The 22638-nt window shown below is 45.6% G+C and overlaps 1 protein-coding gene across 2 annotated transcripts; it reads right to left on the reverse strand.

Moving 5' to 3' along the window:
• Positions 1–980: 980 nt before the first annotated feature.
• Positions 981–20201, reverse strand: GFRA3 (GDNF family receptor alpha 3). 2 transcript variants are annotated; one of them, XM_079964344.1, is made up of 8 exons: positions 19935–20201; positions 11705–11983; positions 10419–10511; positions 9285–9615; positions 7932–8041; positions 7115–7249; positions 5077–5216; positions 981–4379 (listed from the first exon to the last, which is right to left on the reverse strand). In XM_079964344.1, exons 1-8 carry the CDS (start codon positions 19978–19980, stop codon positions 4239–4241), a joined length of 1275 nt encoding a protein of 424 aa, XP_079820470.1. In that variant the 5' UTR covers positions 19981–20201; the 3' UTR covers positions 981–4238. The 2 variants fall into 2 exon arrangements, with proteins under 2 accessions (XP_079820470.1, XP_079820469.1); XM_079964343.1 differs by lacking the exon at positions 19935–20201 and adding an exon at positions 13369–13662.
• Positions 20202–22638: the final 2437 nt, after the last annotated feature.

Below are 22638 nucleotides of genomic sequence, written 5' to 3' on the forward strand. Positions count from 1 at the left end.
ATATCGCATCCATTATCTGGTTTATCTCATTTTTTCCACAGATCAACCAGGGCTTCAACAGGAACACATGCCGAATCAACTATAAACTCTCCCAAGGCTATGATGAAACAACCAACCTAACCTTTCCCCATCTCCAGAGAAATAGCGAACCTATGGAATAGTAAAGCTGGCACACTGATGAACCTATTTCTTCACCAAGTTCTTAGACTGGTCTTTGTTGGCAAGTGTGATGGAAGCTTTATAGATACAGGTTATTGCCAAAATCTCACAAGAAATTATATTTTCATAGCAAGGCCTTGAGCAAGTGATTGCCTGGTCCCTCTCCTGCATCACAAGGGCAGTTTCTGCATGTGCTGTAGAGGGAAGTGAGGGGCAGATGGGACTTATCAACCTGAGAAGGTCTAGAAGGAAAACTCTTATCTTAAACCTTTGCTGCCTTGCGGGCTATCTTCAGGAGAAGAAAAGGCTAAGGCATAAACCCTACACAAATCTGGAGTCCCTAAAACGGTTGGAAGGCATCTTGCATGCCTCCTTCTGGCAACTCCTGCAGCCAAGCTGGTGCTGAACATATTGCTCTGCTTGTCTTTGGAATACGTCTGTGAAGCCAAGAGGGGGTCATTTTCTGGGCAGGCCAGGACCTCCATACACAACACCACGACTTGCACTCTGGGGAGGTTACTGGTGCTGCTAGCACAGCGGTGTGACTTCACCCCCGGAGGCACACTCCATTGTCTCCCAAGGCAGATGAATGCCAACACATAGAGAAGTTGAGGCTTGAGGATCAATGCTTCCTGTGTCAAGTTATATAAACACAATTGAATTCTAACACCTTAGGTTGCCAGGAGAGACTAGACATATCTCTCTGGTTTGGTTCCATTTTCAAACTTGTTGTGTGAGAGCTGCCTGCACTGTGCCATCACTAGATAGAACTGACATTTTGTGCATTTTTTGCTGAACGTAAAGGAAAGGAACTCCCAGAGTTGTAAGATAAACTTTATTTTGGATATTATAGTCTGAACCACATTTGTAAGATATTGCAATGTACATTACAGCAGCTCTCAATGCTCCTGCTTCCTCTGTTTGCTAAATTGTATTTTGAAGACGGATGACATTTTAGAGATTTCTATTGCCCTGAAGCTTTAACAAAGGCATGAGAGTTGCTGGTGTATTCAATAGAGACAAATTACCATTGTTACTATGTTAAGTAGCAGGAAATAACGTCACAACATTGAAAAGTCAACAGAGACTCAAATACTGTGTCACTTCAGCCAGATACGGAAAATGAAATTTCAGTGGAATGAACTAGAAATAAAAGCAGTTGGGGCGTGATCCAGTTCCACTGCAGATCCAGCAAGCAGTTTTGCCCCTTCCCCCACATACCCATGTAGGAGGAGAAAGGGACCACACTTTTCTTTCGCCATACAGCCTCCCTCCCTCCACAGAGCAAGTAGTTTATGTTCTGGAGCACAAGTAATTTATAGCAAAGTGACAGGGGGAGCGGGGCTGAAAGAGGATGGTGAGACAGGCACGTGGACCTAAGAAGGCACCCACTTACTCTAACCAGGGAGAGCAAGAAAACAAAGCTCAAGCAAGGGTTGCCAGCATACCTGCAAGTACCTCCTATGGTTCCCATGGAAGGTCTCTGTAAATAATCCCCTTAAAAATCCAATGCACAATATTTTGCTCAAGTGATGCTTGCACTGAGCCGCCCAGTCTAAAAACATTCCCACATTTCCATGGATGCCAGGACTGGACACACTCCCTTACCTTCTGAACAGAGAGAAAGTGCAAAGAGCTTCTCTCTTTGAATACATAAAGAGGCTGAGGTCCCCCCGCCCCATTGATAGCAGGGCTGTGTGCACTGTTGTGGGCCACTCCCACACCATTTGGTGGCCCTGTCTCTTTTTCTGTTCTTTTAGATGTGGCAGCCATTATATATATTCTGCCATGCCCCAAGGTAGCCATTTTGTGTAATTTAAACACCTCTGGAGCTGCCATTTTATGACTGGTGCTCACAGCAGTTTTTCAAAATTTCACAAGTATGCCCTGGCCTAAAAAGGTTGGTGACCCCTGCTCTACTGGGACCAATCCCACTGCACATGGGTACTGGACCTATTGCGGACTGGGTTGTGGACTTGAAATCTTACAGTAAGTATGCTTCTTAGCTGGATAAAATTGCTGAACTTTATTTCTGTAACTTGCTATGTTGTATAAGTAAGCCTGATTTGGCAACTGAACTAGAATGGAGAACAGTGTTGTGAAATGCAAACTGGCTTATGGGAAAGCATTTACAAATGAAGTTTAAGACTTCCCATGATTTTCCACTCAGGACCTGCTTACCCTAAGGAATGCTGTAAAAACATTTGCACTGTTGAGAAAGCTTTCAGCTTATATGGATACTAAAGCCTGTTCCAAGGTCTGGATTCCCACAACACTTCAGGTGCCTGGATCCAATACATATTCTGTGCCAGTATTACACTGCCAAACCCAATATTTGTTTTTTTCCCCTTTTTTTAAAAAACCCAATAAGCTTTTATTGTAACCCTTTCACATTCCTTGCCTTGTTTTTCAGAAGACATGCTTTCAAAGTTATCTGTACAGCTACAACAAGCTACAAACATTTTAAAAAGGCTAGTTATCCCTCATGTTACATTTGCTTCAGGTGGCGCGTTTTCAGGTTGCGTCCCGCGGCCACCCGGAAGTACCGGAAAGGGTTACTTCCGGGTTTCCCCGCGCACGCAGGCACAGACGCGCAAAATGAGGTCACGCGCATGTGCAGAAGCAGCGAATTGCGAACCGCGTGTGCACAGATGCGGGTTGTGTTCTTTTCAGGTTGCGAATGGGCCTCCGGAACGGATCCTGTTCACAACCAAAGGTACCACTGTACAAGCAAATCCTTTTTTGCCTTCAGTAAAGAGCTGGAATAATAATAAACACCATTCCCACTGCAGAATGGATGGGCAGGCTTTTCCAAATGATACCTCAATGTTTGAGACCAGTAAATGTACATAGAAACAGAGCCTATGCTGGTGGGCAGTACAGGGACCCCTTCACTGGGCACAAATAAGTAACTCATACCTGGATGAGAAAAAACATGAAATTCACAGAGGCATTGTCGTCACTGGTTGATGTGGTAGAACATTCACAGGAAGATGGATTGTGCCCTTGTTCCCCACCCACTCCCAAATATAGGGCAGGAAACTTTGGCAACCACAACATTGTCTATTTTTCTTGGGGAGTAGGAGAGAAACAAGATGCAATACTGACTGCATCTTCCACAGCCACCAAACAGCAACACAGGGAGGTTGTAGCAGTTAGCTTGCTACCTCTTCCAAAAATTTGAGCAAGCCAACAAGGAAGTGGTGACACAATGGGGGTGTGAATTATTAATGTGTGCCTAGAAATGGACAACATACCACTGCAGCACAAAAGAACAGCAGTTGACACCACACAAATATTTACATCTGGAATTATTACATTATGGATAAATGTCTGGTGCTACAGAATGTACAGAAACACATGTGGAGGGATGCTTGGTAGCCACATATGGAAAAAAAAATATTTGCTCTGCAGCTCAGGGGAGAGACTTCATTGCTCCGAGGAAACTCTGGTGGGTAACATCTTAGTAAGCCTGCATGCAAATTCCTATGAAAGCCTAGAAGGCTCATATAATACCAGACAGGAAAGTTGTATGTTACTGAGATGAATACAGACGCCCAGCCTAGCTCTGAGTTATTAAATGTCTCATGAGTCACAGAAAATGGGGCAGAAAAGGGTTAAGTGCAGAGGATACAATTTAGCATCACTGTCAAGTTTTGTTTTGTATGTCTAAAGAAATGGACATGCGTACACACATGGCCCTGAACACCACCAAGGAGTAGAGGATCCAGATTTGGGGGCAGAAGCCTGAAGCCAGAAATAGCATTTCATTTGCTAGAGGCAATGGCCACCTTCCTCTTAAAATAAAAAATATTGGAAGGCAATAGGTCCCTAGAATCTCCAAGCTGCCTGCTTTCTTTTCCTTGTGGGCACTGGAAAGAGAACCAGCACCCCTGCTCCTTTCACAGGCAGGCCAACCTTGCATAGAACAGCGAGTGAAAGTGGCAGAGTTTTAGGCAGAAGGGGGTGAGCCCTGGGAAGAGGCTTGCGGTGGTCAGTGCTTCCTTTTTGGCATGAAACAATGTCCAGTTTCCCTTCTCATGGAATTACAAGTCAGGAGCAATGCCAGATGTATGATGTTATGGCGGACCAAGTAACAGAAGGAGCAGCGTGAAGGTCAAAGTGAGTGAAGAAAGATGAGCTCCAGAGTAGGCAGAGTTAGGAAACAATTTTCCATCTTGCATGAGGACCTCTGGCTGCATCTTACTTTTCTCAGCTTCCTAGAAAGGCAGAGAGAGAGAGAGAGAGAGAGAGAGAGAGCGCTCATGACTGGATACATCTGCTGTCCGTTACAACATCTCATTTGAATCCCTCCTTTCCCTGCCAGCACCGTTTCCACTTGCACTGTGTCCCCTGATCTATTTGGAAGACCTGAGGACATCCCTGGGAACAAAGGTGCCAGCTTCTTAGCTCAACTTTCTCTCACAATAGAACACACTTCTGCCAACCTAGCAGTTCGAAAGCATGTCAAAGTGCAAGTAGATAAATAGGTACCGCTCCAGCGGGAAGGTAAACGGCGTTTCCCTGCGCTGCTCTGGTTCGTCAGAAGCAGCTTAGTCATGCTGTACGCCGGCTCCCTCAGCTAATAAAGCGAGATGAGCGCCGCAACCCCAGAGGCGGCCACGACTGGACCTAACGGTTAGGGGTTCCTTTACCTTTAACTAAAGCAACCTTGTTATGCCAACCATTTGCTTTATAGGCACGTAACAACATACCTGATTCCACTTAAGCTACAGATCAGGAATGGGAAACCTGTGGTCCTCCAGATGTTGCTGGACTGCAGCTGCATCGTCCCTCATTACAAGATTGATGGGAGCTTGGAGACCAGCAACTTCTGTGTGGCCACAGGTTCCCTATATCCCTGCTACGGATTCAGAAGAAGCTGGCTTTGTGTCAAACAGAAGGAACGGTTCGTACCCAACGCATTTCTGAAGTGAAAACTGTGCCATCTGTGCTGGTGGCATCTCCCTGGAAATTCAGGGAAGGTGTGAACTGCAGCTGCTCCTGAACCTCCATATTCCTCTGGTTTAAGATCATCTGAGACTGGATTGCACTTCCTGTAAAGCAGAGAACACGCAAGAGATTGTGTGAGGACCTGAATACGTGTATACAGAGTCAGATTACACATTCTGGGTCCCGGAGTCTTTGAACACCAGGTGTAACTAACAGGATAAATTATTGTAAGACACCCATGCATTGGTGCCTGGAAATGGCCTGAGAGGGAGCCAGCAGACCTTTTCTGCTCAGTTTTGGCTATGCATGCATCTACTGCGGGGGGAGAGAAAATCAGACCCAGGGGCCAAATGTGGCCCTCCAGGGGCCCTTCCAAACCCCATGAATCACCCCAAGCCATGCCCCCTTCCCAGGCCACACTCTCAACAGCCCTGCTCTGTGCTCTTGAGTGCTTTTCTCTGACTCAAATATGTCCTTGAACAGCACCATCGCCTCTTGCTTGCCTGAATGACAGAGAGAAGTGTTTGTGTAGTCATGTATGGAATTCTCTGACTTTTTGCATGGCTTGAATACAGCCTGCTGAAGCAAGTTAGGAGCCACTTTTATTAATCCACTCATTTTTGCCCCTGGCCCCACCCACTTATTGGCATGTGTGCCCCTCTCCCCCAAAATTGCCTACAAGGGGATATAGCTCTTGAGCAAGAAAACACTGCACACTCCTTGTGTACAGTTTGATTGATTTTAGTGAATCAACAAATTTTTAAAATTGATTTTTGATTTCCGAAGCATTTGGCAGTTAACCCAACTCCAAGTCTACTCCGGAATTTGCCACTGTGCTTTAGGTGTCATGATTTAGCTGGGCTGCTGTTTCCATGCTGTAGGGGAGCATACAGACCAGCCAATGTCTGCAGGGGCATGACTTATCTTCCTTCCAAAGGGGAGCAGCACGTTTGGTCAAAGAAGAGCCCAAATCTTAAGGTGGGGGGCATGAAAAACCTTTCCATAAATATAATCAACAGATAAGAAGCCGAGGCATTAAATGTTTAACAAGCAAGCTTTGGTTCTGTTTTACGTCCTCTGTGAGCTTTTATAGTCATAAAATATTTAAATCTTAGCAAGACCAAACATTTTAAGAAATGCGTTGACAATAATAGACAGAGAGGAGGACTTGGACAAAGTTAGGGCCAATATCTGATTTTATGCTCAAGCAGCAGGATCAATGAGCTGATGTAAAGTCCACTGGACTAGTTAGAACAAATGAATTTGTAAATGCCGGAGTGATTAATTAACAGGGGTGGGGAGCCTCTGGTCTTCCAGATGCTGTTAGATTCCAACACTTGACCAGTCAGCATGGTCAATAGTCAGGAGATATAGGAGCTGTAGCCCAATTATAACTTGGAGGACTACAAGTTTCCCATCCCTTGCTTGATGAGCAACAAGAACCCTAGAAGTACCTTAAAGGATCAGAATAAAGGACCTTTGTTTCCAAAAGAGGCTGACTAGATGCCTCTGGTAAATTTGTATGTAGGCCAGTAGCTAGATGGGAAGGGGTAACTATTGCTAGACTCCAATTCCCATCAGACCCAGCCAATTTGCCCTCAGGGATGATGGGAACAACAGCTGGAAGGCCAAAGGTTTCCCACCCCGGAACAAGATGTCTCTGTTTGTAGCCAACTTCTGACATACAACCTCTAATATTATGGATGTTTCTAAACAACGAATAAGTTGACAGATCTTTCTTTTATGAACTTCTCTGATCCTTTATAAAACACATTATCTTGAGCGCCTTCAATGAAAAGGTGGATTTAAATTTTAATATATGCATAAAATCCAGTGGCAGTGAATTCTCTGGATAGAGAAGTACTTTGTTTTGCCTGTCCTGAATCTGCTGCCAAATTAAATTAATCAGAGAAAAGTTGACTTCTAGTATTATTATGAAAAGGGGATAACAATTAATAGGGGTAGATGGACTAAATGTCTGGCATATGTTGGGATGACTTACTGAGGCATCTGTTGCTGGCAAAGGAGCTGAGGACTTGCTCACAATCCTCCTCCTGATTGCCACTGTCCTTGCAGGAGCACCACAGTGTGACGTCAGTACTGGAATTGCTGGCATAATTGGGGGTCATAGGTGTACCTATTTCAAGACCGAAGAAAACAAAGAGTCAGAATTTTCCCATATGGAATACCAATGAGTCAAAAGATACAGACCCACCAGTCTAAGCATGCTTTCCATAACCCCAGAATGTGGTATCTCAATCTGCTCAATTCAACATCCTGCCAATCTCAAACTCTTTCTAAGGATTTCTGATGTAAAGTCGCTCTGTGCTCCAGATTGGCGGGAGGGAAAGGTATAAAAATATATCTAATTTTAAAAATTGTAATTAACTAAAGCATAACCACACTTTTGCTGTGGTCAGCCAAATGCTTCATAGGCAGGGCATGAAGGGGATAGTGATCCTGTTTCTGGCATCAGTATATCAAAATCAGAGGTGTAGTGCTTCTAGACATGGATACTCCATTTCGTTACCATGGCTAATAACCACCTAACATAAGAAACTGATGCTTAATGTTCCTCCTCCAACTTCAGAGTGAACGTGAAAGTGGAATGGTATTCAGCTATAAGGGGAAGGAAGATGGACCAAGTCTTCAGAAGAGGGAGTTTCCTACAGCTCAGAGAAGCTTACGCTCCTTTCTCACTCTCTGTTCCATAGACCGGGAAGGCAGGACCTTACATTGCACACCCCCCCCCCCCAGGTATGTCTAATGGTATAACCCTCATCAAGCTCCCAGTGAATTCCTCTGGGCCCAGCACATACCAACCATCCCCATGTAAGCCTCCAGGCATGCAGCATGGTTGTGCGGAGAGCAGCCATCTGAAGATGTGCCTGAAGGCTTGCATTGCTCTTGGAAGTCTGCCAGCCGGGATCTGGTGGAAGATAACAACTATCAGAACGAGGGCTTTCTTTACCACCACAGAGATTGCTTTATTCATTTGTCCTGTAGTTTATAAACCAAAGCCACTTTTTATGCAAAGCCAAGCAACATCATAGATCTTCATCTTAAAAGTAATACAGTGGTACCTCAGGTTACATACGCTTCAGGTTACAGACTCTGCTAACCCAGAAATAGTGCTTCAGGTTAAGAACTTTACTTCAGGATGAGAACAGAAATCGTGCTCTGGCGGCGTGGCGGCAGCGGGAGGCCCCATTAGCTAAAGTGGTGCTTCAGGTTAAGAACAGTTTCAGGTTAAGTACAGACCTCCAGAACGAATTAAGTTATTAACCTGAGGTACCACTGTAGCTACATTACGAATGGGAAACTGATGGCTCATGGCTTACATGACCCCTGAAGCAGTGTTTTCTGGCAACTGGCGGCTTAACCAAAAATACTTTATAGAACAGACATGTTAGTCCTACATCTCTCACATGTTTAATGTAATATACAAACGTACAAGGGGACCGGGTGGCGCTGTGGTCTAAACTACTGAGCCTCTTGAGTTTGCTGATTGGAAGGTCAGCGGTTCGAATCCACGCAATGGGGTGAGCTCCTGTTGCTCTGTCCCAACTTCTGCCAACCTAGCAATTCAAAAGCCCACCACTGTAAGTAGATAAATAGGTACTGCTGTGGCAGGAAGGTAAATGGTTTAGTCATGCTGGCCACATGACCTGGAAAGCTGTCTGTGGACAAACACTGGCTCCCTCGGCCTGAAGCGAGATGAGCGCCACACCCCATAGTTGCCTTTGACTAGACTTAACTGTCCAGGGATCCTTTACCTTTTATAAACATACATATTGAGCATATGCTCTCCTTAAGAGCAAAGTCCTTCTTACTAGATGGTCTCCAATTTTATTATGAAACTGACCACCTCTGGTTCACAGACATCTGTCTGGAGAATAAAGTGGCTTTCAAGTATGTAGAAATTGTCCATCCCTGATTTAGGTGATGCTTTTCCTGATCTGCTGTTTCAAAAACATAAGATTGCATTTTAAAATTAAAATGTGTATAGACTGGGACTATCTAAATTGTTAGGCATTATGGAAACATATAGTTTTATTTCCTTCTTTTACTGTATCAAGTGTACAATCCGCCTGAGGATCCAGTTACTTGTGCCTCATACAACTAATAGCTTACTATGGCGGCCACCCCAACGCCCTTGGTGCCAGACCTACTTGCAGATATTGTCCTTCAGACAGGAGTCCAACAGGATGAGGCAGTTTGGCTTGCTGCTGCTGCTGCTGCTCTGGAAAGAGCACTCCGGGACAATGGTATTCCAGCGCCGCTCACCACAGACCTCGTCTTGACAAGGGCAGAAGAGAAGGCTCTTGGTGAAATCCGCGCTGATCCTCTCAAAGAAGTGTCTCAGGTGTCGGTGGCATCTGCGCCGATCACAGGTGGTCTCTGTGCTGCAGGTCTGGGCATAGAGTGAGCGCAGACGCATGCACTTGTGGTTCAAGTGGCAAACGTTTGTGGCATGCAGGCAGGGATTTGTCCTATCCATAGCTATATGGGAGCCAACAAAAGTCACAGAAAGACAAGAATATGTAGTGGGTTCCAGATATGTAGTGGATTAAACACGAAGAAAATGTAGTCGAAGCAATTTCCAATATCACTTTGCAATTCAGAAATTTATTTACACCTGCTTCCTTTTGCTTCATAGTTTGCCCTGTGTGAAGCTTTAGATTGTAGACTCCTTGGAGTAGGCACTTGTCCTTCTGTGCTCTGAAAAGCACCATGCACACTGGTGTTGCTGCCCTGGGTAATCTACCCAGATACTCTGTGCAGCATTAGAGTAGACTTGAAGGTTGGGGGAAGCAATCACATGGATGGGTTCTACCCTTATGCAGAACCTCATTTGGGAAGATTTTATACTAGGCCAGAGTTTTGGTGGGTGGCGCACTCCTATTCTCTGTGTACACACATCAAAAGGTGTGATACCTTCTACATACCCAGTGAGTTTTCTTTTGCCTGCTACTGCTGTTACCTCTCAGAAGATTCCTCTCAGACTAAAACTTTTTTTCTGTGGAAAATTTACCTCACAGGACTACTTTATCTTTGAGAGTCTTATACTTTCTGCTTTCTGTTACATTATAATAACAGTTATTTCTGCCTTTCAGATTTGAGTTTGTGTTTTATTTTTGGTCTATGCTGATATCCCTCACCTCTAGACCATATGTAGCATTAGTCTGCTTGACGCTACCTTTAAATTGCTTATAAAACATTTCCTTTCTCCCTAAAAAAACTCAGCTGTAGTATATAGGTCCTGAGGAAAAGAAAAGACAACCAAATGTTAGTATAGGTTCTACCTGAAATCCTAGTTGACAGTTTGTTGTAATTGGTCTTTGAAGAGTCTTCATTGTCTGTATCTTCATAGGGTGACACCTCTAAATGAAAGTCATCTGTGCAAAATAAATTTATTTACTTAGGAGTCACACTATAAGTTATGTGTGTAATGAATAAAACAGAAAATCACAAAATATGAACTCTTAAAAAAAGGTAACCAAGGCAGCAGAATGCAACTCTAACATATCCATTTACATAAAAGCACAAGAGCAATACAAAGCTAAAACACATGTCAATCTAGCACAGATTAAAATTCTTTCAGAGCTAAATTAAAAACAATGATACAGCATTAAAAAATAATTTCATAAAAAACTGGGTGGATTGAAAACTATTTGCCTGGTACCAACATTTATTAATGTAGGTGCAAGGAAAACTTTGGAAAACCAATAAAAATAATTGGCAAAAAAGGGGAAATGCCCCAAGGGACAGCATGCCCTGTTCAGAGAAGTTTTTAATGTTTGAAGTTTTATTCTGTTTTTAATGTTCTGTTGAAAGCCATTCAGACTGGCTGGGGAAACCCAACCAGATGGGCAGGGTGGAAATAATATATTGTTCTTGTTGATGTTGTTGTTGTTGTGCCATAAAGGAGAGGCCACAACAGAGAAGGCCCTCTACCTTCAGCTTGAGAGAGCACTTGCAGGCAGCTGCATGTGGAAAAGAAGTCTATCTACATGTTCCCAGTTGGCTCCTTAATGCGGGGGCCGGGGCACATAAAACTAAGCAGGAAATGCTTAAGATTTTAATTAACAGAAAGAGAAGAACCACACCTTAATATCCTGCTCAGTCTAAAAAACAATTATGAGGGATCTTTTTTGATTTTGACATCTATTTTAGAATATTGTCAATGTAAACAATCAAATATATATGTTTTTATTCTTTTTGTAATCCATCATGGAAAATAAAATTTCAAGGTAGCAAAAAATAAACAATGGGTTTCTAACAGCTTTCTATCCTTTGGGAGAAGTCATAGCAGAAGATCTCAAAATCAACCCCCAGCATCCCTGGTTAAAAAGAATTTCAAGAAACAAGGCTAGATGTAGGAAGACTGAGACCCTAGGGAGACGCTTTCTAGTCAGCCAGACAATGCTAGTCTTGACTTGGTGCAAATATTTTTGTTTTGTTTTTGCAATCAGGTCCAAGGGTCTTCTCCCAGATATTCAGGTATTGCTCTGGAGTGGGGCACACAATTCTTATCCTCCCACCACCAGTGATAATACAAAATGAAGAGTGAGCAAAGCTTCTTTCTCACCAAAATGAACAGTCCAGTAGATGCGCAGGCACAGCTGCTCCAACTTTCGTGTGCGCCGGTGACACTTGCATTCCTGAAAATAACTGTTTCTTACAAACGTTCCTGCCGCCAAGCATCTGTTCCTGGTTTCTTGGTCAGGGAGGAAACCACTCTTGGAAAAAGACTGGGAACAGTTTTGCAAGGTCTGATAAGCGGCGCTGCAGGCAGGCTCAGCCAAGCAAAGGGTCTCTGCTGTTATACAGGTGTGCGGCTGATCAAGAGAGAGAACAAGGAGGCCTCCTGTTCAAATAGAGAGACTGTGTGTTAGCATTTCATAAATTCACATACTGCAGCCACTTTCTTATCCCTTCAAGGGCACAAGCATAAGCTCCTGCTTTTTGCTGAATTAAGCAATCTGGAATGTTTATACTGCCACAATCACTAATGTGGTTTCTCAAAATCATTTAATGTGGATTAGCACACATATATGCTTTGCCTATCCTGTTGTTCATATTATCAAGGTGCGGGGGGAGATGTGTGGGATTCAAGTAACAAGTCCTACTGGAGGAAGCAAAAACAAGGACTCCAGCTAATGCAACAGGACTTCCCTCACTGTCCCCCCCATTGGTTTTTTTTGGGGGGGTGAGTTCAGTCAGAGCTGTAACTACGGGGAGGGGGGTAGTCTTTCTCTTGCCCTACGTTAAGCCTCCAGAGGGCTCCCACTGAGGCTCCCACTCAGTGTGTCTGTGTGTGTGTATGCAAATGTGGGGGTGGGGGTGTGCCAAACTGGGTCTTTGACCCGGGTGAAATAAAACCTAGTTTCGTCCCTGATTTGGGAGAAGTCCCAGAACAGTGTAAAGCGGGAAGAGGAAGGGTGTTGTTCCATCTAGCAAGCTGAAAAGTTTGTTCTGACAAAACAAACGCCATAGTGCTACACTTAATTCCTCCCATTGCTATAGTATGGTTTTTATTTTGATATTCCAACGGATGTGTATGAGAGTTCTTTTTACAAATCTACATTTATCTACCTCTTGCTGTTGGCAATTGATAATTGCTAGCATGTAAAGATCACCACTCCTTGCATTAAATGTTTTTTAGAAGAAAGGAAGATCTCCACACTTTAATCTATTCTTCTGACATAAAACCAAGAGTTTCTAAAGCCTTTTTTTAAAAAAGCAGCAGTGTCCAGTTGGGCAGGATTATACTTTGGTGTTGAATTTTGGTTGAAATCTACATTTTTGTGAAATAGATGGGCCCAGTCTTTGACAGCAGTGCTGTTTGACCCTCCAGTCTACTTCAGCAATTTGGCACCAGCTCCAGACTCATGTCCTGATACTGACATAAGTGACAGAAATGACAGCTACAAACAGACTTCCTGGTATCACGTTTGGCATCTTACTATAACCACTAATAAACAGACTCATTTCAGGTCCAACCAGTTACTGCAGTGGTTTCTGTATTTGAATGTGAGCCAAATGGAGAACAGAGCAGACTGAACCATGCTTGAAGGGCAGATGTTCTTGTCCTTGAAAAATGACAGTTGCAGAAATGAAACGCTCCTCGAATTTCTATCACATACAACAGGGGTGGGGTAGGCCCAGGGTCCAAATGTGGCCCACTAGATCTATCTGGCCCCTAGGGCTCCCTTGAGGTCTGAACTCCTTTAGCTTGGCCTTGTCCCTCACCAGCCTTGCTTGGTGCTCTCCTCAAGTGCTTTTGTCTGGCTGGAATGTGTCCTTGGATTGTGATAAAGCTTCTTCCTTGCCTGGATGGAAAACTGAAAGATACGTGCGCATGAGGGCCTGTAGAAATCTCTGGCATGTGTGTGGCTGGGAACGGCACTTTCGGTAGAAAAATAAGAGCCCCCTCCACTTTTGTCTCCAGCTTTCCCACCCCTCTCAGGTGGCCTCTGTAAGGTCATGAGGGAATGTGGCCCTCAAACTGAAAAGGTTCCCCACCCCAACACAGAAATATGGCCCCATTCTAAAACACTCACATTCCTGTCCACCATCTCTCATTTCCCCCAGTGTGCTTTTGATTTACATTTAGTGTTTCTCTTCGCATATTGATTTTCAATTTTTATTATGGCTTGGTTAACATCTATTGAATCCCAAGCATTCTTACTATACACTTAACTACAGACTTTAGGAAATTTGGACAGATCACTTCCACAGCATACACGTAAAGCACATGGGCTTCCCACAAAGAATTGTGACTCTGTGAGGGGTAGATAACAATTTCCAGGATTTTTTAGAGAGCCATGTGCTTTAGATGTATTTTAAATGTATGGCAGGGATTTGACTATAGAGCATCCCACAGAGATATGCAGGGGAAAGGGGGCAACTGTCTTACAAAGTATAGCTGCTGCAACCATCTTCCATGTCTCTCCCCACCACCACACCTCATATGGCAGGAGGAACACAACCATCTGCAGGGATACCACAACCATCCGTGTAGGGAAGGGAGGAAGGGCCAGGAAACTGTCTAATCAGGGCAATCACAGCCCACAATCCAAAGAGCAGCCAGGTGGATGGAAGTGTTGTGCCAGTGATAGGCTTACCCCTGGGTGTGGGGGAGCACTACCAACCACCAACCTTGTCCTACCTGGGCAAAGTCCCCTAAACCTTGGGGATGGGAGTATAGCCAACAGGAGTACAACCCACTACAGAAACAGAAGCTGGCTGCAAATGAGACATGCACCAGGGAGAAGATGCAGAAGCAGAGGAAGGGAAGTGGGGCCAGGATGGATAGCAGGCTACCTAGGGAAAAAAGAGAAATAACAAGCAACAAGGGGTCAGGCAACAGGTCCTCTTTGCCCAGTGTGCCCAACAAGGACTGCAAAGGAGCTTACAACACCAGCTGCTGGTGCACAACCAGTTTCAGCTGTAGCACTCTCTGAAGCTGAAGTGGGACAGTTGTTCTACTGCAGGGTTGGCTGCTCACCTGTCATCTGGTGCCCAAGGCCCACAGCAGCCCCAATGAACCTTTGCAGTCTGGCAGTAAGCACAATGTCTTGGATCTGACAATGCTCGGCCTAGATCCTCTGTTGCTGCCTGGAATTTTAGGGTGCCATTTGCAGAAGCAAGGATGCAAGGAGGTAATGACGGCCAGCACAGATCACCCTTTCTAGATCAATAAGTGCAAGGGAACAGCTCAAAGGCAGGTAAGCAGATGAACTAGGGCAGGCATGGTCAAACTTGGCCCTCCAGATGTTTTGGGACTACAACTCCCATCATCCCTAGCTAACAGGACCAGTGGTTAGGGATGATGGGAATTGTAGTCCCAAAACATCTGGAGGGCCAAGTTTGGCCATGCATGAACTAGGGGTTTATACCACAAAAAAGAAACTGAGCAGTTTCTCTAGAGAAAATAATGACCTTCACCATTTTTACATGGTGATTAAAATGCTACATGCTGCTAACTACCATACTGTTTACCAATTCCCTGTGAGATGCAAAAGGGAGAAGCAAGTGATATAGGGTCATTAGCTATGATGTTCTGCATAATTTCAATAGAGAAGTGAATGCTGACAGATATAATGCCACCAAATGCTGTTTCAACACACACAGAAAGTCAGTGATATAGCAGATGGGTAGTGCTAAACATCACATTTCACTACTAAATTACTCTTTATTACTCAATCAAGAATATTATCCATGCTGGCTATATACTACCTCCAGAATCAGATTCCCTCTGAATACCAGCTAAAGGGGAACAACATCAGGAAAGTGCTGTTGTGTTCATGTGCTACTAGCGGAGTTGCCAGAGACAGCTGGCTTGTAGATATGGGAAATGAGATGCTAGACTAGATGTACTTTCAATCTGATCTATCAGGACTCTTACTGTGTTTCTTACCGCTTGTAATGGATACTGATTCAACATCTCTCAGTACAGGTGGTCACACATGTCTCCCAGGTCATTAAAAGTGTTGTTGTCGTTGTTTAGTCGTTTAGTCGTGTCCGACTCTTCGTGACCCCATGGACCAGAGCACACCAGGCACTTCTGTCTTCCACTGCCTCCCGCAGTTTGGTCAAACTCATGCTGGTAGCTTCAAGAACACTGTCCCACCATCTCGTCCTCTGTCGTCCCCTTCTCCTTGTGCCCTCCATCTTTCCCAACATCAGGGTCCTTTCCAGGGATTCTTCTCTTCTCATGAGGTGGCCAAAGTATTGGAGCGAGCCTCAGCTTCACGATCTGTCCTTCCAGTGAGCACTCAAGGTTGATTTCCTTAAGAATGGATAGGTTTGATCTTCTTGCAGTCCATGGGACTCTCAAGAGTCTCCTCCAGCACCATAATTCAAAAGCATCAATTCTTCGGCAATCAGCCTTCTTTATGGTCCAGCTCTCACTTCCATACATCACTACTGGGAAAACCATAGCTTTTACTATATGGACCTTTGTTGGCAAGGTGATGCCTGTCTAGGTTTGTCATTGCTTTTCTCCCAAGAAGCAGGCGTCTTTTAATTTCGTGGCTGCTGTCACCATCTGCAGTGATCATGGAGCCCAAGAAAGTAAAATCTCTCACTGCCTCCATTTCTTCCCCTTCTATTTGCCAGGAGGTGATGGGACCAGTGGCCATGATCTTCGTTTTTTTGATGTTGAGCTTCAGACCATATTTTGCGCTCTCCTCTTTCACCCTCAATAAAAGGTTCTTTAATTCCTCCTCACTTTCTTCCATCAAGGTTGTGTCATCTGCATATCTGAGGTTGTTGATATTTCTTCCAGCAATCTTAATTCCGGCTTGGGATTCATCCAGCCCAGCCTTTCGCATGATGAGTTCTGCATATAAGTTAAATAAGCAGGGAGACAATATACAGCCTTGTCATACTCCTTTCCCAATTTTGAACCAATCAGTTGTTCCATATCCAGTTCTAACTGTAGCTTCTTGTCCCACATAGTGATTTCTCAGGAGACAGATGAGGTGATCAGGCACTCCCATTTCTTTAAGAACTTGCCATAGTTTGCTGTGGTCGACACAGTCAAACGCTTTTGCATAGTCGATGAAGCAGAAGTAGATGTCTTTCTGGAACTCTCTAGCTTTCTCCATAATCCAGCGCATGTTTGCAATTTGGTCTCTGGTTCCTCTGCCTCTTCTAAATCCAGCTTGCACTTCTGGGAGTTCTCGGTCCACATACTGCTTGAGCCTTCCTTGTAGAATTTTAAGCATAACCTTGCTAGCGTGTGATCCATGAAGTAGCCAGTGGTAAAAAGGTAAAGGTAAAGGACCCCTGACAGTTAAGTCCAGTTGCGAACGACTCTGGGGTTGCGGTGCTCATCTCACTTTACTGGCCAAGGGAGCCGACATTTGTCCACAGACAGTTTTCCAGGTCATGCGGCCAGGATGACTAAGCAACTTTTGGTGAAACCAGAGAGGCACACGGAAATGCCATTTACCTTCCCGCCGGAGCAGTACCTATTTATCTACTTGCACTTTGATGTACTTTTGAACTCCTAGGTTGGCAGGAGCTGGGACCAAGCAACGGGAGATCACCACCAACCTTCCGATCAACAAGCCCAAGGCTCAGTGCTTTAGACCACAGCGCCACCCGCGTCCAGCCAGTGGTACAGCTATCTAAAATTAATATAATCGTCATTGTATTATGTTTCTAGATTAAAGTTTGTGAACCAATTTGGGGGGGGGGGGTCCAAGGAAGGAAATCTGGTTTCCCTGCAAGTGAACTATTCATGTGATTCCATAAAGGCTGACCCTATTCCTGTTTACCAAGCAGTATATTTTCATTTATTTGTTAAATTTCTTTATTGCCCTTCATCTGAGGATCACAGGGTGGTTTACAATATAAAACACAAAAATGCATAACATAGTAAAACGAAAATAATAAACACCCATAAACACACACAGTTTAAAAGGCCATAGGTTGTTTAATAAGCCAAAGGCCTGAGAGAAAAGGAATGTTTTTGCCTGGCATCTAAAGATATGCAAGAGAGCACCAGGTGAGCCTCCCTGGAGAGAGCATCTCACAAACAGGGAGCCACCGCAGAAGGGGCTCATTGTATGCTTTGGAGCTTTCTGTTGAGTAAACGTGCATAGGATTGTAGCCTTAAAACTCTATATTGCCTTATCCCAAAGGTAAGAGTTCAATTCTACCATGCAAACTAAAGATGAATACAAGTTTCAAAAATAAAAGAAGGCTTCATATTAGTTTAGTCTGGAATGAGTCACTTGTGAATTATGTTAATGCAGGGTAGAAAGCAGAATAGTGTTTTCATGTTTGACAAAGCATTTTGACTCACTCCCATGCAATCTGTGTATGTGTTAATGTTGTTAATGCAGGAAAGTGAGCAGATTAGAGCTATTCTAACCAAAGTATGTTTTATATTTTCAGATCACAGATACAGTAAACACAACAGCCCTTTCTGTGATATTTTCATTCATGATACAAAACACCCCACCCCATTACCAGTTATTTCCCCAGTTTACAATGTCCTGTTGCAGGTGACGCAAGGGCAGAGCAGCTGAGAGTTAACCATGGACAGTACTGGACTCAGTCTGGTATTAGTTGCATGTTCAAACCCAGAGGCAGCTCAAGAAGCAAGGTCAAAGGCAATCTGAAGTCAAAATGTGAGATGTGGGGGAGGTCTTGAATTGAACAGATAGGTAGACAGGGATGCGGTCATCAGGGCAATGGAGCAAATTTATGGCTACAGCACTCTGTGCCGTGAACGGAATGATTTTTAGTCTGAGCACAGCAGCAGGGCATCTGGGTTGCCTGAGGATTTGGTCTACTCCTGAATAGTTGTTTTCACACAAGTATCACTTTACTCTGGTGTAGTGCTTGTTCCTCAGGCTTGCACTCCAGTGCCTAACTAAGCCTGCACTTTTAGGTGCCTCTGCTCCCTAGGACTCAGTGGCTGTCCCACATCCCTCGCTGCCCCATGGCATGAGCTGCTTTGGGGAGCTCTAGGTCATCCTCGGAAGAGGATTCCACCCACAGCAGCGTGACATATAATGCCACGTTAAAATTCACATCAGATGGAATGTGCATTTCATTTTAAAATGGTCCTCTTCATCTTCCCTTCCTGCATTAGCAACCCAAGAGCTGTCCATGTTTGATTAGACCTTTCTATGTTATATTAGACCAAGGATCCATCTAACAGTACTCTGTATCAAACAAATCTGTCTGGGAAGCTCACAGAGCTAGACGGAGATAGCTGTCCCCTGATGTTGTCCCTGACAAGTGTGAAACGCAATTAAAAAACCAATATAGCCAATGTAGGATATGCAAATTACATGCAGACCATACATATGCATATATTTAAAATATATATAAGAGTCATGTGAAAAACCCTTCTGTTCGTATTCCACAATCGGAACATACGCAGATCTAATTTCGGGCCAATTTATAAGGACACGACCCCATCGAGCAGGCGAGTTGTACATTGCAAACTGCTCCTACAGCGCGCTGCGGAGCGGCTCTAACTCTACGGCTGAGGAAAGGGTCACAACCCTTCTCTGGCCGGCAAACAGCTTGGCAGCCACTTGCCGAAAGTTTCTCCGACAGAGAAAGCAGCCTGGTACTCGAAATGGAAATTGCGATCAAATCTTTATTCCCGCAAATCAGCTACTCCGTAAGCAACAGGCACTTTCTCCCCTCCGTTAGCAAGCGGCGGAATAGGGACTGCGCTGCTCCTCCGTAGCCTTTTCTATGGCCGTACATCCCTCTTTCCTTTCTCTCCCAGCACCCATCAATAACGCCATCGGGGATCTGCCTGGCCTGAACACACCCAAAGTGATTAGCAAACAGGGTGGTCAGACAGTCCTCCCCGTCGCCGCCTGCAAATCCGAGACGCCGAGCGCGCGCTGGATCAGAAACCTGGACAGACACCGCCCCGCCGAGAGAGACACGCGCAGCCCGATCCTGAGCGGGCTTACATGGAAGCAAAGTCCGCTCAGGGGGCTCGCCTCCCAGCAAGACGGGCATAGGATGCCAGACCCTCTTTGCCTTGAGACAGGGGGAAAAAACCACAGAGAAAGGATGGTCCTATTAGAGACAGCGGGGCGCAAAACAAAAGCCAAAAGGCGCGGATGGGCACACAACTTCTCCCTTGACCCGCCCCAGAGCGCCCGATTCTCTATGCCCGCAACCCCAGCGCCAGTCCCGCACGACGGCGAGGGGCGCCCATGAACGGAGGTGGGGTAGGGTAGAAAACATACAGCAGATCCAACACCGCCTTTTCCCCGCACCGGACCCCTTTCTCAACGGCGCCCCCCCCCCCCACGATGCCCCATTACCGGTTCGGGAGAGCAGCAGCAGCCCCAGCAGCAAAGGGAGGCCCATGGCGGAGGGAAGCGCAGCAGGCGCAGCACGCGCGGTCACTCCACTCCGAGCCGGTCTTGCGAGGGAAGGGCTCACATGCTCCGCTCGTTCAGCGGGGACTGGGCAGCCTCGCGTGGCCACCTGCTGCCAGCCTGCCCTCGTCGTCCCGCCTTCGCGGGGACTCGCCTTCTCAGCTCGCACTGGGCAGGTGCGCGCGCGGAGCTACAGCGGGAGGCGGGAACTCGCCGCCGGCGCGCGAGGGGAGGGGAGGGGCGCAGGAGTAGCGCCCTGGCGGAGCGCGGCAGGAATGGCCCGCCTCGCGCTAGGGCGCTTGCTCTCTCTGGGTGGGGTAGCGGTATGGATTGGGAGTAGGGGACGGGGTCAGCCCCGTCGTGGCCTTGGGGTTTGGTTTCTGGCGCTGGGAGGACGCTTCCCCTCACACAAGGAGGCGGAGCGGCCCCTGTTGCCTTTGAATTCTGTGAGCGGTGGAACCTCGTCCGGAAAAAGCAGAGAGGACGGGTCTATTTTTTTTCCCCCAGATCTGAAAACGCCTCCCGGGAAAACGGGCGTGTCGCCTTCGCTTTTGTCGCCGCTCAGGCGTTCTTCTGGCGCGCGCACGTTTCCTCGCGCCGTGTTGCTCTCGCGCTCGTGAGGGGTGCAAACAAATAAACGAGCTCAAAACCAACACTGTTTGAACTGTTTGCAAATATTGCTCATGCGGCACGCCATTTTAAAACATAAAGGAAGCATATAAATTTCACCCAGTCTTCCTTCAACACTTCAGTTAAATCTGAGAGGAGGGAGGGGGCAGATTTAGCACACAGCGTTATTGGTCCATCTAGACCAGTGTGGCTGCAGCTCTCCGGGTTTTCAGACAGGGGTCTTGGCCAGTCTTGCCTCTGCTGGAGGTGACAGTGATTTTTGCATGTTAAACTTGCTCTGGATCAGTACTACTGCTTAAGGCCCCGCCTGAAGCTGGAGAGTTGCAGCTATCTCTCGGACATTGATCTGTCTTTTTGCGGGAGAAGGAGAAACTTAACCAAATACAGCAGCAAAACGTCAGTAAATTATTGGGTCACACAATTGTTGGATACATTCTGATTTGGGAACTTTTTTTCCCGCCTAACAACAGGGATCAATCTGGGGGACACTGTCCTTTGCTTGAATTTCCAAAACGTTTGGGCGTCCTTGAGAGGCTGGTGTAGGGATAAAATGATTTTCACTATCAACAGTATTCCACACCAATTTTCTATATGCACTAGTGTTCTGAAGTCAAGAATGAGCAGTGAGATAGCTAGGCTTAACAATGAAATCCTGTTTATCATGGAGAAATACCAGGTATCTCCAAAAGAATCTCCCAGAACTGAAGGAGAATCTCCCAGAGCTGAAGAAAGGAATATGAGGGCATGGGAAGTCCATACACAGTTCTACTGCAACAATACTACAATAAGCTTGATATTTCAACTGATCCATTATTCTTATTCACAAATATACCGTAATTTCAGCTCAGACTTATATTGAAGGTCCTTCATGGCTCAGGCTCCTCAGAAGTGACCTTATATCTTTAAAGCATTTTTATATACTTTCATTGAAAACAAGTTTTGAGTTTCCATTTTCAGCATCCTGCAGGTGTTATTTCATACAATGTCTGAACAGAAACTTTAAATACTGCGTGGGACATTGCCTCCCGTCCTTTAACAAGGGCTTGTCCCCCAGGTATGTCACCAAAGTCAGTCCCTTAAGACATCTGCCACCACCCACTGAATCGTAGAACTCTCCCTTTATATTTTATGGGACACTGGTGGTGCTGTGGGTTAAACCACAGAGCCTAGGGCATGCTGCTCAGAAGGTCGGCAGTTTGAATCTACTGAGTTACTCAGTAGAACATGGACAGCATGGCTCTGCCATTCACTTACCTAGTAGAGCAATTGGAGAGGTAAACTTAAGACTGTAATTCCACATAGCTGAGGGAACATTGCATTGAATTTAGTGGGACTTGCTTGTAAACATGCTTTGGATCATCTGCTGCAGACTGGGTCAACGTCTTCATGAACCTGTCCACTATGATTCCTAAGGTCTCACACTTTCTTCTAAATCCAGAGGCTCCCTATGCCAGAGCTTTTCAACCTTTTTGAGTCCATGGCTCCCTTGACCAATTACGTTCTTCCTGCGGCACCCCTGTGGGGCTCAGAAGCCCAGTTATGTCACCCATTGCCTGCAGAGCTGGCAGCCTCTTACCCTTTTTCGAACACCCTCCCTTGTGGAGCATTCCCTCAGCCTCCTCTCATTTTCCCTCTCCTTGGGAGTCCTCAGGGCAGCAGTCTGTCTCAGCTCCTGGCAGTCAGCACCCCCTGGCCAGCCACAGAGGCACCATTTGCCTGGGGAGCTTGTAGCCAGGGATACTGCAACAAACAGCCACAAAAGCCTTTTGGAGGCAGAGACAAGAGAGGACAACAGAGAAGGGAGGGAAGGAAAGAAGGACAGAGGCCTGTGTTGCCTGCAACATCCCTGAACATCCTTCAATGCACTCCAGAGTGCCATGGCACACTGGTTGAAAACCCCTGCCCTATGCAATTGATGTAGATTTCCTATTTGGATTTTCAGGGCATAGGGAATCTGGATTTAGGGAGGAGAAAGAGTGGGACAGCAGTAGTTGGGAGGAGGACACTGCAAGGATGA

Source organism: Podarcis cretensis (assembly GCF_951804945.1).
Source record: "Podarcis cretensis genome assembly, chromosome: 2".
Lineage (NCBI taxonomy): Eukaryota > Metazoa > Chordata > Lepidosauria > Squamata > Lacertidae > Podarcis > Podarcis cretensis.